General features: G+C 45.8%; 1 protein-coding gene across 3 annotated transcripts in view; it reads left to right on the top strand.

The window, feature by feature from the left end:
* Nucleotides 1-17316, top strand: part of PACSIN2 (protein kinase C and casein kinase substrate in neurons 2) — a 62916-nt gene that overhangs the window by 26707 nt on the left and 18893 nt on the right. For all 3 annotated transcript variants that reach the window (XM_053977696.1, XM_053977695.1, XM_053977694.1), the window contains exon 2: nucleotides 698-808. In XM_053977696.1, coding sequence (XP_053833671.1) covers nucleotides 749-808 — 60 coding nt within the window. In that variant the 5' untranslated portion in view covers nucleotides 698-748. The remainder of the gene's footprint in view (nucleotides 1-697; nucleotides 809-17316) is intronic.

Here is a 17316-nt window from a genome sequence, read left to right as displayed (position 1 = left end):
TAATCTTACATGTTAGCTTAGGGTAACCCTAACCTTTTTCATACCCAGTGATTCATAAAGTCATCTGCTTCCATGAGGATAGATTATATTTTTCTTCCTTGTAGCTGTGTCTATTACTTGTTAAAGTAATGACTTATTTCTAATACAGCTCAGAATTCAGAGCTGATGGGTTTTCTGTTGGTTTGTTTTGCTAAAATAGAACAATGACAAATACACATTTATTTTTCTTGAAATCAACAAATTTTGGCTTTAAATATTTCCAGTGGGTTTCATTGTGTAACAGATTTCCAGTGGAAAAGGAATAGGGATCAGTGCATGTTATTGTTGCAGAGGCAAAGGTCAGCTGATTGTCTCATAGGAATGCTTTGAACGTGGAATAGTTAATGAGTAAGCATCTTGCTGCTCCATCTTTTGGTTGTGATAGGAAATTTTATCATTAAATGTACTCAAGAGTCCAGTGACATGTGATACAAGCAGATGCATTGAGTATTTTCTGGACAACCAATGCCATGATAAGAGCCACAAACTGTGTGGTAGAAGTTTTCTGTTCCAAAATGCCCTGTGTTTGTTTTTATTTGGCATCTCTAGATATCAAAATATTGAATGAAGTTGCTTAACATAATTTTTTTTCATAACTTCAGAACTCCACTTCATAGTAATGCTCATAATTTGTTTTTTTTTTTTTCTTTTTTTACAGATTCTGAAGGTGTTTAAGCTCTGAAAACTTACAAGCTCTTCTTACATAACGATGTCTGGCTCATATGATGATTCTGTTGGAGTAGAAGTTTCTAGTGATAGCTTCTGGGAGGTAATCCAAACATTCTGTTCAATATTTTGATTTTATTTTTTACTTGTATTGTAGAAAATCTGATTTCTGTGCACTGTAAATTGTGGAGAGAGCTGCAATACAAGACACATTGGTTATTGTGAACTGCAGAAATAGCCTTCAGGGTAGAAATTATCTCTTGAATTTTTACCTATTTCTGTTGAGGGCTCTAATGGGCACAAACTTGAGGATCATCCAGTTGGGTAGGGTATGGAATTCAGAACTGAACCTTTGTCAATTTTTATTGTCAAGGAAGGCCATGTGTGAGTAACTTTTAAAATGATCAGTGTTACAAAAGTACTGTGTAGATGTACTGCCTGTCTCCTGTTTGTATCTAGATATAAGTATAAACTTTTTTGAGATGAGTTATTATTATCGCAGTTATTATTATCTCAGTATACATACAGAAAGATAATATAAAGTACTTTGTAATATCAGTGTCTGCCGAGCCGTGGGGGCTTGTAGCCACTCGGCACGAAGCTCGGATAGCTGGTACATCTGAGGGTCCACCAGAAGAACGGGAGGGACACTCGGGCTGCTGAAATCCTGCTCGTTTATTGAAGGGTCGCAGAAGGGGCAGACAGGGAGACAACGAGCAGAAGGGAGGCAGATTCCGAGAGCCTCGAGGGGCGGGGTGAGGATTCTTTTAACTGCGTAAGGGTAGGAGGGTTTAGCATACGAGGGTACAATCGGGAAAAGGCTAAGGGGAGGGGAGATATAACATTAACCAGTAGGGAAAAGGGAAAGGAGTGTTCTTGGTGGAAGAACCAAAGGGAAAACGTGGAACAGAGAAGATTCTAGGCTAAGGGGCAGACTTGAACAATAACTGACAGGACAGGGGGAGGGTACAATTCTCTTCCAAAAGGGGGTGGAGAACTCATACAACTGCTGTTTCCCATGGCAACCCTAGACTGCCTTCCCCAACCCCTCCTCCTACATCTCCCCCGTTTTTATTTATTAAATAAGCACTTCCCAACGTTTTAAGCAACATACGTCTAAACAAAAATAAAGCAAGCGAGATAATGAACATTATCAGAAAGATCCAAAAGAGTCCCCTGAGGATGATAGCAACCCACCCTGGGACACCCCATTGAGATAGCAGTTTATTCACAGGGTCTACAGTCGAGGTCTCAGTTTTGATGTCGTCAACTTGCTCTCGGATCCGCTGGATATTAGCTTGGATGGATGTGCTCTTTGATGCCAGATTGAAGCAGCACATTCCTTCGAAGTCCTCACAGCCGTGGCCATGGGCGAGCAGTAAGAAGTCAATAGCAGCCCTATTTTGCAGTGTGGCGTGCCTGGTGACTTCTTCGTCCGCTAGCAAGTCGGAAAGGGCAGCAGACATGGCGTTGGCCTGCTTACTGAGCCGACACTCGAGGTGAGAAAGCTCACCGAGAGCCTTTGCTGCGGCATACCACGGTAAAAATATGGATACCGCGACTCTCTTCGTCTTTCCCCAACTGTAAATTTTTGAATCACAATTTTCGTCGAATTGGTTATAGGATCTCTTTTTGCGAGCCCATTGATTTTCGTTTTTCCAATTTAAAATTTGGGTTTTGTTCGGTGTCAGTGTGGTAAGCTGGCCAAGGCTGCAGGGGCCTCCCTGGATTTGGGAGGGAATCCCTCCCCACACCCTGTTGCCGCATATGAGAAAACCCCCCCTGGGGAGCACCCTGGGAACTGAGGAGGACCTAGATACGATGGTCGAGGTGTAATTGCACCAATTTGCTGCATGGTATCTCCGATCGTGGGGAGATACATCGTGTCTTTTTACTTCTTGAGTACCAGCGGGGTGGAGTTTAGCCATTTGATCCCAGTCTTTCTGGGAGGGCTGGTACCTAAACCTGACACAATATGTTGCCTGAGAGGAGCCCAATAGGTCCAATTCTTGGGGCTCCTGTGGTGCATGTGGCAGAATCCTCGTCCACTCATCCCAGGTGTCCACAGGATTAGGTTTTTTTCCTGCATATGGATAGTCGTTTGGCAACAGGGGGACTCCTACCAGGCACGTGGATAACGGATTGTCCACACTTCCCATGGCCATGCAGAAGTTGTCCTGCTGCAAGGACTTCGCCAGCATGACCCATATGTTTTCTCTCGGCTGTGGGACTATCCAGCTCCTGACTGGTGACAGCCAGATGATGGCGATCAGGAGCATCAGATGTTTCAGAGGTGTCCTCAAGGCGGCAGTCATCCTCAGCGTCTTGTGATAAAAGAAAGCATAACTTGAATGATAAATTTTCCTCAGTGGTTCCTCCCCAATCTCCCCCGTTTTTATTTATTAAATAAGCACTAAATAAAATTAAAGAAAAGGGATAAGGCTTGAGGGAAAGGGGAGGTTAGGGGAAAGGAAAGGGCACAGGGGGCGATGGGGTAATTGGGTACGTAGAGTTCAGCGGGGGAAAATATCTTCGGGTAATCATGACACGTGTGACGATATTGGGAGGAATGGTCTTTCTTCTCCTCCTCTTCCAGGCAGTGGAAACTCCGTCCAGTGATTGAGGTGTTCTCGGTGGTTTGCATCAGGGACACGTTGTCTTGCTGAGCTGGCACCTCTACGAAGGGCTTGACATATTTCCCCGGAATCCATATTGGTCCTTTATCTGTAGAAACACAGGCATACCCTCTCCCCCAGGTTATTAGAGGGAAAGGGCCCTGGATAGCTTTGGATTCCGGGTCCTTTATCAAGACTGGTGGCCTCTCGGCGAGTTGCGCTCTGGTGTTATTGTGAAAATGGCGGATAATAGGAGGGTCAGGCTTCCTTTCTGAGCAGTTTAAAAAATTCAGGACATACAGGACCTTACATAACCTTTCGACTGGGCTCACTGTAATGTCCGGGTTATGTTGTTGTTCAAGGAGCCTTTTTAGATTTCTATGGGCCCTCTCTATTATCGCCTGTCCTGTAGGATTGTGGGGAATTCCGGTGGTATGGGAAATTCCCCACTGTTGCGCAAATTCACCGAAGCGCTTTGACGCATAGCATGGGCCATTATCAGTTTTTATGTGAGATGGGACTCCCAATGTAAAGAATGCCATGAAAAGATGTTTAATGGCATCCCTGGTTTTTTCGCCTGCATGGACGGAGGCAAACACTGCGCCGGAAAACGTGTCAATAGAGACATGTATGTATTTCATCGGGCCAAACGGCTCGAAGTGTGTTACATCCGTCTGCCATATCTCTAGCGCTCCCAACTCTTGGGGCTTTGTCCCCGTAATGAGAGAAGGGAGAGCAAAAGACTGGCAGCTCGGGCAGGTAGAAACAATGGCTCTTGCCTGTGCTATCGAGATCTTAAATTGTCGCACAAGAGCCAGGGCATTCTGATGGTAAAATGCATGGCTGAGCTGCGCTTGCTGGAGTATGTCTGGTAACGTGGTTGAAGTGGTTGCAGATATTTGTGTTGACATGGCTAGGAGGTCCGCTCTCCGATTACCCTCAGTGATCTCTCCGGGTAAATCAGTGTGTACCCTTACGTGCATGATATGATAAGGTTGCTCTCTATGGGAAAGTAGCCAAATGAGGTCAGAGAGTAAACTGTATAAATTTTTGTTTGAAACTTCTTTGAGGAGGGCACCTTCAGCCCTTTCTGCTACCCCAGCGACATAGGCCGAATCAGTGACCACATTCAGAGGCTGTTGAAATTTTTTGAATGCTCTCACGACTGCGGCAAGTTCCGCGATCTGGGGGGAACCCTCAACCAGTTGGACGTCAGACTCCCACTTCTGACTGTCCGGGTCCTTCCAAGTGATCACCGATTTGTGGGATCTGCCCGACCCGTCGGTGAACACCGTGAGAGCACCTGGAATTGGTGTTTTACTTTTAAACATTCTTGGGGTCAAATGCAATGTATCCTTAAACAATTTATGCTTAGGATAGTGAACCAAAATTTGTCCGGGGAAGCTGTCCAGAGCAATGAGCAAATTTTCATTAGTTTGCAACAACGAGTCCAATTGATCTAATGTAACAGGTAAGTAAATGCACGCAGGGTCACACCCTGCGAGGGTTCGGAGGCAGTGTCGTGCCTTCATTATTAAAGTGGCTAGGAATTCTGCAGGGGTCATGATCGTCCTAGAGGGCTGGTGTGGTAGGAAGAGCCACTCTAAGATGACCAGGGGATCAGATGCTCTGTTATCCCACTGGAAGAGAAGTCCATGGAGGTGGGGGCACTTACCCAACACCGCGAAGTTCACGGGAAGGGTCCGGACCACGCGGTGTGCCTGGCGAGACTTCAGAGCAACAGCAACCCGTTGCAGGGCTTCCCGCGCGGCAGGTGTCAGCTCACGCCATGAGGCGAGGTCTCCGTCGCCTTGAAGCAGACAGAAGAGGGATGACAGCTCCTCCGTCGTCAGTCCCAGGAGAGGGCGGATCCAGGTGATCGTTCCGCACAGCTGCTGAAGGTCTCGCAGAGTTCTCGGATCCTCGTTGATGGTCAATGTCTGTGGCGTCACTGTCCTTCCCGTGATGAGGAATCTGAGGTACCTCCATGGTGCTGAGAGTTGGATCTTCTCTTCCGCTATCTGGAGCCCTGCAGCTTTGATAGCCTTAATAGTCTTGTCCAGTGTTGCCTTTAGGTATGTCGAGTCAGAAGCACAAACTAGCACATCATCCATGTAATGCAGGATGATGGCCTCAGGGAAAAGCTGGCGCACAGGTGATAAAATCTGCGCTACAAAAGTCTGACAGAGCACGGGAATTTTTCATCCCCTGAGGCAGGGATGTCCAATGATATCTTTTAAAAGGTTCAGCCCTATTCAATGATGGTACAGAAAAGGCGAACCTGGGCGCATCCCCGGGGTAGAGCGGAATGTTAAAAAAGCAGTCTTTGATGTCTATCACTGCTAGCTGCCAGTCTCTGGGGAGCATAGAAGGTGACAGAAGGCCTGGTTGAATGGGACCTATATCTTCTATCACATCATTAACCCTTCGCAGGTCTTGGAGCAGGCGCCACCTGTCTGTGCCAGGTTTTCTAATTACAAAGACAGGGGTATTCCAAGGGCTGGTAGAAGGTGTTAAATGCCCAAGTTTCACCTGCTCCTCTACTAATTTATGAAGCGCACTCAATTTTTCTGACGGAAGGGGCCACTGATCCACCCAGACCGGTGTGTTGGTTTTCCAGGTCAGGGGTGGGGAAGTGCGCTCTGCAGTGGCCCACACTAAAAATCCCACGAAGTGCTAGGGATGTCAAGGCGGGCTCCCCATTGGGATAAAACATCCCTTCCTAATAATAGTATGTTTGAAGAGACAACAGAAGGTCTCACCATTGCCAATTGTCCTTCCAGACCTTCCACGCACACAAGATGCCTACTCCTCAGAGAGTGGACCGCTCCGCCCACACCGGAGATCCTGCCACAAGGGGGCACAAGCTCCCAGTCGCTGGGCCACCTCACCTGGGGGATGATGGTCATGTCAGCTCCTGTGTCTGCCATGAGCCGCATCTGCACCGACTTTCCCTGGAAAGAAAGTTTGGCATCAATTAATGGTCTTTCTTTACATACATTTTGGGTGAAGAAAACATGTCTCTCTGTGTCCGGGTCATCGTGGGTGTCCAGTACGTAAAGCAAAGCAAAAGGATCTCCTTTCCTTAAAGTAAATGGCGGGTGGTTACAAATGACGGAGACGGTGATCTCCTCTCCTGGTGGAAAACTACCTCAGGTAAGATGGTGATTTCATTCGGCGTGTTGAAGGAGTCTTCTAAGATGAGCACGGTGGTGTCCCGACAGTCGTGGAGGGGGCCCAGGAACCCAGCAGGAACTCTCGTCAGGTCCTCATCCTGGAGAGAGATGGTGACGCTGCTGCGGAGGACCCAACGATTGCCCTGATTTAGGGTACCTGTCCGGCGGAAGAGGCGGAGTCCGTCCTCGTGGCTGCGCTGAACTGCTGGACTTGGCCACGCAGCCACTCGTCCTCCCTGATGATCGGGAGGCTGGGATGCTGAGAAGGGCCACTTGGTGTCGTCGCTCGGCCCCTCCTCGCGCTTCGCCTCCAGTTTCCCGCTGGCTGGTACCCTTGTTGCTGTAGATGAAACTGGTGATCTTGATAAAATGGGTTCCTAGGATATGGTCTTGGGGGGGGCAAGATAGGTTGTTGAATCTGTGGCCAGTGGGGACAGTTCACCTGGATGTGACCCAGCTGACCAGAGTTAAAACAGCGCATATTTTGTAAGTTTATCATGGCCTCTCCCACCCCTTTGCTGACAGCCAGGGCCACCGTGTGCTCCATTGACATTGCCTTTGTGCAAGCCTCCACCATCTGAGAGATGGTGGGCTCGGGGTCCTGAGGTAGTGCACGGAGAATCTTTTTTGTTTCCGAATTAGAATTAGAAATGGCCATCTTTCGTAGAAGCTCTGCACGAGCTCCTACATTGTCTATTTGTCTCTCAATGGCCTCTTTCAGTCTATCAACAAAAATAATAAAAGTCTCCTCAGGCCCTTGCATGATGGAAGAAAAGTTTTGGAGGGGGGTCTTACACTTCAGGAGTGCCTCCTTTCCCGCTGCTGCTATGTCCTGAAGCAGCTCCTGTGCTAGTAGAATTTGGTCCTCTGGACTGCTGAACTCCCCTTCTCCAGCAAGGGCCTCCATTGCCTCGTCCCCCTCTCCCACCACCTCTGCGAGATCATACTTGCGCAGGAGTGGTTTCAACAGTTTTTTCCAATGAATCTCCCAGAGGTTGCATTCGGTGGGAGAAAACAGTGCCTTAGCAATATACCTTAAATCATGGGGGACTAGCAAATGTCCAGCAAATGTTAAGTCCAGCACATTTTTAAAGAAAGGCGAGTTTCTGCCGTAATCTTTGGCGGCCTTCCTTAACTCCTTCACCTCAGCGTATGGAATTTGGTCCCACTTTGGCTCCCTCCCCCGCCGGAGGATGACCGGTGCTGCAAAGCTGCCCAAGTCCCGCGCCAATTCCAAATCCCCATCCTTAATTGCCTCCTCTCTGATCTTTGCCCAACCCCCCCCCCCCCCCCCCCCCCCCCCCCCCCCCCCCCGACTTGTTGGAATGCCGGAGGCTGCCACTCTCCTCATCCTCTTCCGAGGATGAAGCAGGCCGGGTTAGGGCACGGTGCCTCTCCCTGGCTGGTGGGTCCCGGAGACAGTGGGTCCGTCAGGCCAGGATGGCCTGCTTCCGGACAGGCCTCCTCCCGGTTCCGGTAGAGTGGGAACCAGCAGTGGCAGGAGAGGGGGAGGCGTGTCCCGACCCACCCACCGGGGCGTGGCTTTCTGGTGGGGGGTTCCCACCCATGGGGGCTGGGCCCACTTGGGGGCTGGTCCCAGCCACAGGGGGCCCACCCAGGGGTGTGGTCAGAGGGAAGGAGGGGACGGTCCCGACACAGGGGCGGCACTTGACGGAGGGGGAGGAGGAGGCGGGGGCGAGATGGTGGGAATTTTCTGGGGTGAAGGAGAAGGAGGGGCGCCATCTTGGGGCTGGTCTTTTTTTGCCATGAGGCAGGCACCATTTTGTTCCATTTGTTCAGTTAAGTCCTCTAAAGAGCAACAGGGTTTCAAACTAGGATTAGGGTCTCTGGGGTGGAGGGAACAGGAATGACGTGTGTTGGGGTGGCCAGTTCCAACACATGAATGGGATAGGGAGGATCGGGAAGCAGCAGAGAGACGGCAGCAGCTCTGTGCCAATGTATGGCAGGATCTGTCTCCCGATCTGCCCTTAGGGGAAGAGGGAATAGGATTTGGGGGGGGAGGAACACAAGGTAGGTGAACTGGGGACCCAACTCTCCCCCTTCTTTTTTAACAAATTAAGAATGGAATGAAAAAGCGGAAAAAAACGACCAACTGAAATCCTCCCCTGAACTTGTAAATCGTAAATCTTTCTCCCAACTCTTCCCCAGAAATCAGGCACCAAAACATCTTCCCGTGTAGTAGCAGGAAAATGTTCGAAAATAAATTTAACAAAAGGCTTTAAATCTCTCTTATTAAAAGAAATGTTCCCTAAAACAAGGTGGGACTTAACTTGGATATAAAACTCCTGTTGAGCTGGAGACAGGCGGTTGCCCATTATATCAGGTCTCACAGCTAAATCACCCTCTTCGAAAAGGAAAAAAAACCGAAAAAACAGAAAAGGGAGGTGAAGCCTGATCAGGCGTAAGAAAAAGCGAGATAAGCATACCTCTGAAGGACTCAGGCATAAAACGGGGACATCGAAGAGGGGTCTGGTGGAACTTCTGCTGGTCCGAGGGCGTTGCCGCTGCCGTGCAGCTCGAAGGTCCGTCGGTTATCAGCAGAACCGGAGACAGAAGCCTTCCGAACTGAAAGGGCGACTGTCTCTGGAACTGGTCCCGAACGCCGCTTGCAATCCTGGAGAAGGCTGGTCACAGAGCAGGCAATCTCCAGGAGACGGTCAAGGACTGGACCCGCTGGTGTCCACCCTGTTCGGGGGCCAATTGCCGAGCCGTGGGGGCTTGTAGCCACTCGGCACGGAGCTTGGATAGCTGGTACATCTGAGGGTCCACCAGAAGAACGGGAGGGACACTCGGGCTGCTGAAATCCTGCTCGTTTATTGAAGGGTCGCAGAAGGGGCAGACAGGGAGACAACGAGCAGAAGGGAGGCAGATTCCGAGAGCCCTGAGGGGCGGGGTGAGGATTCTTTTAACTGCGTAAGGGTAGGAGGGTTTAGCATACGAGGGTACAATCGGGAAAAGGCTAAGGGGAGGGGAGATATAACATTAACCAGTAGGGAAAAGGGAAAGGAGTGTTCTTGGTGGAAGAACCAAAGGGAAAACGTGGAACAGAGAAGATTCTAGGCTAAGGGGCAGACTTGAACAATAACTGACAGGACAGGGGGAGGGTACAATTCTCTTCCAAAAGGGGGTGGAGAACTCATACAACTGCTGTTTCCCATGGCAACCCTAGACTGCCTTCCCCAACCTCTCCTCCTACAAGTGTCCTGGCTTGTAAGATAAGCATATATTCTATTTGCCATCTGGCGGGGCAGGTATCTTCTGTTGGGCAGTTTTCTTATCTCTTCCTAGAACAATGTCTCCCTCCGGGGAGATATCTTCTGTTAATGTGCCATTGAATGGCTCACTGCATGACTGATAAAGTTACATCATCCCATTGTAAGATCCTCCACCCAGGGGGAGGAGCCAAGCATCCCTACCTGCATAAAATCAGCATTTCTTGAGACAGCAGCTCACCCTCTTCACTGGATTCCCAGAGGAAGACCAGGCCCATCTACTCTATCACCAGACCTTCAGAGAAAACTACACCCTTCTACTGGACCATCGCTTCAGCTGCATTTCATCTGCCACCATTTAACTGGACTATCACTAACACCCTGACTCCTCAGGGTGTCAGGTTTCTCACTCTATCAGTAGTTTTGTTTGTACTAATTACATTTTTTTTTTTAATTTAGTTTTTTCCTAGTAAAGAACTGTTATTCCCATTCCCATATCTTTGCCTGAGAGCCTTTTTATTTTGAAATTGTGGTAATTTGGAGGGAGGGGGTTTACCTTTTCCATTTCACAGGAGGCCCTTGCCTTCCTTCACAGACTCCTGTCTTTTCAAAGACAATCAGCAATTTGTGCTGCCCCTATCTGACAGAGACTTTCAGCTGCTGTGATAATTTAAGCTCTAAAGAAAGGAAAATTCATAAAGCAGAAATACTTTTACAAAAACAAGTGTTTGAGTAAAAAGAAAGGTTTGGTAGTGTCAATATTGACACATTTGGAGGTAAGTACAGTGTCCAAATTAGCTGTACTCAGTAGGACAAACTTCTTCCATTTGAGAGGGAGGTCTTTTGAGTTTAAATTATAGCTAGCATGAAAGTGGCTTGGGGGAGCCTGTCTGAATTTACTGGAGACCTATGTTAGCCAGCTTGATTTTGGTGACCTGATGTTGTACTTCCTTTGAAATCTAAGTTTTTCTAGACCACTAAAATGTGCTCTTTGTGGTGACAGCATATTACATTTTGATGCAGATCTCCCATATTTTTTCAATATATTTTCTAAAAGACCTAATGCTAGTGAGCTTCTGGTTGAATAGATAGGTACAGTCTTTTGAGGAGACATATTTACTATGATGTTAAATATGTCTGTCTTATTTATAAAGAAGTTCTTCTAAAATCACTGTATGCTAAGCCTTGACCCCTTTTGTTGAAGGGGTTGCTCTGTAGAACGACTGCAGACAGGCTGTGGGACCATTTCATGTATAACCACAAAGATTATTCTTGTTAAAATGAGAATTGGAATCAGGTGAAATTCCAGGTGACAGGAAAGAGTGAAACACTGTACTTGTCTTTAAAAGGGGTAGAAAGGAAAACCCTGAGAACTACTGCTCTTGGAGGTGTCTCTCAGCTGGCTGTGATCCTGAGCAATCTGAGCTATCACACCTGTTTTGAGCAGGGGATTGGGCTACCTGATCTCCAGAGGGTCCTTCCAACCTTTGTTTTACTGTGTGGTTTGTTTTATGCTAAGGCAACTTCCAGTGCAGGCTTCCTTGCTAGAAGTATTTAAAAATAAAATGAGGAGGCAGTCAGGAAAAACTAATTCTGGAGGGATATTTTGATGTGTGTTGTGCATTGTATACTTGGCAGCAGAACATGATTTCTGGCTGGCTGTTCTGTACCAAGCTGTTGTCTTCCATCAAATAATCATGTCTGGAAGCATAAAAGCTGAGTGAATAAGAATGAAATTTTCTGTAAACTAGGATGATTATGTTTGGACAAATTTGAACTCAAAGAATTAAATCCAGTAAAGGATGATGAGAAATGGCAATTACCTTAAATGAGGGCCTTCATGAAGGTTTGTTTAAATGTATTTGATGCTTATTGTAGGTAGTTTATTTGTGTTTGTGCTATTGGTGACTTATTTGACATCGTTTTGTAAACACTACTATTTAAGTCAGTTTCCTTAGACTTGTCTGTGTATTCTTTCCAAAAGTTCAGGACTGCAGTCTGTTTCATAAGCAATGTGAGTAGACTAATGTATAATGCATGAGCATACCTTTCTTTATCCTTGGATAAGGAAATGTTAGACTTCTGTATAGCAATCAGTTGGTTTCCTTATAGGTTTTTCTGTGCTTTCTCTTTTTTGATGTATAACCACAAAGATTGTTCTTGTAAAAATTAGACTTGGGAAGCCATGGCAATCAGGTGAAATTCCAGGTGGCAGGAAAGAGTGAAACATTGTACCTGTCTTTAGAAGGGGTAGGAAAGAAGACTCTGGGAACTACTGACCTTTCAAACTCACCTCTCTGCCTGGGAAGATCATAGGACAGACTTTCTTAGAATCTCTGATAAGGCACAAGGAGGACAGGGAGGTGATTTGAGACAACCAAGGGCAAATCTTGCATGACCAACCTTGTGGCCTTTTCCAGTGGAGCAGCTCCATCAGTGGGCAAGAGAAAGGGTACAGGTGTCAATTATGGGGATTGCTGTAAAGCCTTTGATGTGGTCCTCCACAACAGCCTTCTCTCCAAATTGGCAGCCATGGATTCTATGGGTGGATTGCAGGATGGAAAAGGAATTACTTGGGTGGTTGCATCCAGAGGGAAGCAGTCAGTGGCTCAGAATCCCAATGGACATTGGTTACAAGTGGTGTCCCTCAGGGGTGCATACTGGGACCAGAGTTATTAAATACCTTCATTAACGGCATAGAGGGATCAAGGGCACCCTCAGCAGCTTTGCAGGTGACACCAAGCTGAGGGTGCAGTGACAATCCAGAGGCACCTGGACAAACTCAAGCAGTGGCCCATGGGATCTAATGATGTTTAACCAGACCAAGTGCTGGTGCTGCCCCTGTCTTGGGCACACCTGTGTGTGATGGATCCAGGCTGGGCAGAGGGAGCAATCCTGGCAGAAGGACTTGGGGGTGCTGTGGGTGAGAGCTGGCCCTGCCCCAACCCAGAACCCCCCTGTGCTGGGCTGCACCCAGAGCCCCAGGGCAGCAGGGCACGGGGGATTCTGCCCCTCTGCCCCGCTCTGCTGAGACCCCCCTGCAGGGCTGCATCCAGCCCTGGGCCCAGCACAGGAAGGACAGGGAGCTGCTGGAGCCAGGCCAGAGCAGGGACACCAAGGGGATCAGAGGGATGGAGCAGTTCTGCTGGGAGGAAAGGCTGAGGGAACTGGGATTGTTCAGCCTGGAGAGGAGAAGGCTTTGGGGTGACCTCATTGTGGCCTTGCAGTGCCTGAAGGGAACCCACAGGAAAGATGGAGAGAGACTCTTGACAGGGACCTGCAGTGACAGGACAAGGGGCAATGGCACACACAGAGAGGAGGTTTAGATTGGGTATATGGAAGAAATTCTTCCTTGTGACGGTGGAGAGGCCCTGGCACAGGTTACCCAGAGGAGTTGTGGCTGCCCCATCCCTGTCAGTGTTCAAGGCCAGGTTGGATGGGGCTCTGAGCAAACTGGGATAGTGGAAGGTGTCCCTGCCCATGGCAGAGGGTTAGGACTGGATGATCTTTAACAGCCCTTCCAACCCAAGCCAGTCCATGATACTTCTGGTTTGGAGTCATCTATCCAAACTAAATTTGACTGCTATTTAGTCTAAAACCCATCCTTTTTAATATGTTCTGAATTGGTTGGTTTGTTTCTGAAGACTGCAACTTTGAATTCTGGTCTTAATCTTTCTCAAAAGCGTTAAACAGCTTTGATCAATGTGTTTTGTTTGATTTGATTAGAAAACATGTGGTGCCTCTGGAATGCCAGCCGAGTGCTTCATGCCTCAGGTCACAGGAAGTAAAGAACTCCTCATCAGTTTGGAAGTTGTTTTGTTACTACAGATTCTGACATTTATAATCTTGTTAGAGGTTTTCCAAGATTTTTGATACAGTAAGTTTTTTCTTTGTTTTTAAAGTCAGCTTGCAGTTTGTTAAAAGCCACCTTGATATGTGTTACTGCCACAGCTGAAAGCAGCGAATGTATTTGAACTTGGCTGTGGCACTGAAGTGTTAGTCGAGCAGGGTGAGCTTTGGAGTTTGTTCCCTTGCTCTCCAAAATAACTCAGATTTATTTACCTTTGAACTGTGCTGCTAAGCCCATCTTTTTCTTAAAGGCATTTAGGAAGGAGTGAGGTGGCTGCCTGTGGGTCCTAGCTGAAAAACAGACTGTCAAAGCTGTTTTTTGCTCACTGTATATCCATTGAAACTAAAACACTTTTAGTTGTTGAAAATTGGTTGTTCTGTTGAACTGATGGAACTGTACCTAATAAAATGTTGATAAGTGAACTTCAAAACTTTTGCCATTGCTGTTGACAGAAATTTCATTGTCTTTAGGACATGAAGCACTTTGTTCTCCATCAGTTTGCTGACTTGAGAAGGCTTTGGTTTCTTTTGGAACTGTCACTGCCTTTGCTATGGTTTCTTACTAAAAATTGTGAATCTGGAGTCTGTAGTTGCCTGGTGGTAGATTTACTACTCTAACCTTGTCTGGTTGCATATGCTCAGGCTGTCCATGGAGCAGTTCAATGCAAGTTACTTCATCTGTTAAGCTTTTTTTATTAAGTTATGTCAATACTGTTCATGGAAATTTCCAGTTCTGGCACTGAGAGTTAAGTTCCATGCTGGAAATACAATACAAATAGTAACTTTTTTCCTCTAAAGGTTAGTAATTTTTATTACAACACAGATACAGTTATCAGGTTCTGATTTGTGGTTGGGAAATTGCTATCTTGTTGAAAGGGAGTTGGAGAAGTTGCTGTTTGAGCTTGTGTTCATGGTGATGGCTCACTGTAGATCTGGCAATCAAAAAATGTGGGTAGGTCAAGGCTTAGGCAGGGATATCTTCTATCAGAGCAGCTGATATGAGTGAAAAAAAAAACAGGCTTTCAGAATTATACATGTTTGTTAAGCGTGCCAAAGAAATAGCAGCAGCTTTCATAATTGAAGTGGTTTTTTTTTCGTCTTTGGTAAACCCAAGATACTACTTTAAGGCTTTTTGTCTTCTAGCAGGATGACAAATCCTTTTCCGTAGAACAAATCCTTTTCTTTTCCTCTAATTTCTTCAGGTGTTTAGTCAATAAAAGTACTTTAGGAGTCAGAGAATTTTGTACATGTTTTAATATAGCTTGCTTAGAGAACAAAGAATTGCAAAATAGTAAGAAAAGACTTTCTGAAGGGTAATTCCCACAATAGCACTGGAGGATTTCATCAAAGTTTCAGTTGTAGTAGTGTCTTAAATTACCTAAGAGATGGAAATTTCACTCTCCTAATTTATTTTTCTGTCAAGCCTCAATGTACCTTGATCTGTCTGGTTAAGCTCAGAGACTGAGGAATCTTGTTGATATGCTCCAAGAAAGGATCCCTTCCTCTGTGTTACTCAGCTGACAAGGATGATGTGCTCTGGGTAATCGAAGGTTGTTGCTGATAGCCTGAAGCAGGGAGGTAGCAGGTTTTGCAAGGGAAAGTGGAAAAAATAAAAAGCCTTTCTATTTCTTTCACATCTATCATATGGAGTTTAAGCATTTGCATGACTGCTGTAAATGCAACATAATCATTTAGGGCACTTTCTGCATCCAAAAATAGACTGTGGCAAAACTGGTTAGTTCCAACATTGTGTTGCTTTAGTTAAATATGAGAAGTAGGCATGAGACCTATTTGCCTTGTCCTACTGGAGTAGTTTTGGAAAGTCTGTGAAAAAATTTGGTATATTAATAATTAACAAAATGCATCATGAAGTTTGCTTTCTGTTTATTAAGCTCCAGCCATATGATGATAATCACTATCAGGGATATATCAAAAGAAAAATGCCTTGGGCAAGATGAGACCAATGCTCTTGTTCAGTAACATACCTGTGAAGGTAAGAAGGCCAATGAGTGAGTGTTCCTAGATATCAAAGTGGAGGTGTATGCATATCTTGCAAGGTAAGACATCAAAAGGAGCAGCTACCCTGCCTGTGGAGGCACTTCTTTTAAATGAGCTCGAGGTCCCTCAGAGACTGTGTGCTTCCTTATCTCCCTGACTTTCTGCTAACATCAGCAACATGGAGCCCATTTATTGCAGGGGTGTTCCAAACACCTACTTAGCCAAACAGAAATAGTCACTGAACAGCTGCTAAACCTGCAGCTGGGATTATTTTAGCCCTGTGAGTGATTCCCTTGTAAGACAGGACCTGGTGTGCATTCTGAAGTGCTGAACACAGGGCTTTTGTTGCATTCTGAAGGATTTGCTGAGAATCCATTAGCAATATAAGACTTTCAACCTCTCAAAGTGGAAGTTGATCCCCTGTGTAGTATGGATGGATTAAATTTGGCCTCTGTTTGCATTGCCATTGTCCCCTGCCCCCTCCTAACCACATTAAAAAAACCAACAAAACAAACCACTAAAAAACCCCTACCCAAAACATAAACCCCAACCAACCAAAGGAAGGCCCAAATGCAACACTCTGGATAAAAAGTATTTGAGCTCTGCAATAGTAGATTCCTGTCACATAGTCATTTTTTAAATTTCCTCTTAACTTTGAGCAATGGAATATTTTTCATTTATATTGCCAGGGTTTGCTTTACTGGTGTATTTGACTTAAGATTTTGTGTGTTTAAGAGTTTCCTCAAGATTTTTCTTGTAACCAGGGGTGAATTTATATGTATAAACTTACTCACATCTAGTTCTCATAGGTACTTGGACTGTATGTGCTAATTATGCACTAAGATAATTATTCTTATTTACAAAAGCCACACAGTGGTTGTAGATGTTAATGCTGGTTGAAATGTTTGGAAACTTCCCGTTTGACGTAGCTGGAAAGAAATTTTACTCATGGTTAAATGGAATGCTGGAAATAGTGTGTGTCTCTTTGTTGGCCATTGGTTTGTGTGGGTTTGACTATGAATTTTTAAAGCTTATTATTCTGTTTCATGCCTAGGAGTATTTGTCCCTAAAAATACCTTGTTGACTTTCTTTTGAATGGTTCCAGTTCATAAAGGCTGATTTGCTGTGAATAAGCTCTGCAAACTTGGAAAAAGAGTTGACATCAAATCTATCTTCAGGCATTTGAAACTCGTGAACCATTAATGATATAATGTTTGTCATGGTATGCTGAAATTATTTAACAGGAGTTTAGCAATAGCTGAATGTTTGCCACCTTCTGGGCTGCTAACAAATGAAAATATTATTCTTTTTTCTCTCAGTGTACCAGAAAAACCTGCAAGGTGTGTTTAACACTCTAGGCTTTTGTGCTGCTCTATGAATTTGCCTTAAAATAAAAAAAGAGTCTAACAGTTGAGGTGAAGGAGCCTACATAATTTAAGATTCTCCCTTAGTGTTTAGTGCTGTGAAATTGTAGAATAATGAAGTTGTAAATTCTTAGATAAATTCACACTAAAGATCCCATCAGTGGCAGTGCTTGGCTCCCTTGGGAAAAGGCAAGCTGCCTGCACTGCCAACTATAGGATGATCAATGCCTCATCACAGGGTGCCTCTGTGTTTTTTTCTGGATGTTACAGATTCCCGAAATCTTAAATTTGGTAGAGGATTTGAAGTGACATTGCTGTGCTGATGCCTGAGAGAAAGTTATAAAATCAGAAGGAATGCTTTCTTGATTAAGCTAAA

The sequence above is a fragment of the Vidua macroura genome, chromosome 5, assembly GCF_024509145.1.
Source record: "Vidua macroura isolate BioBank_ID:100142 chromosome 5, ASM2450914v1, whole genome shotgun sequence".
NCBI classification, from domain to species: Eukaryota; Metazoa; Chordata; class Aves; order Passeriformes; family Viduidae; genus Vidua; species Vidua macroura.
The sequence above is the reverse complement of the archived record's forward strand: the minus strand, read 5'-3'. Positions and strand labels throughout refer to the sequence as shown.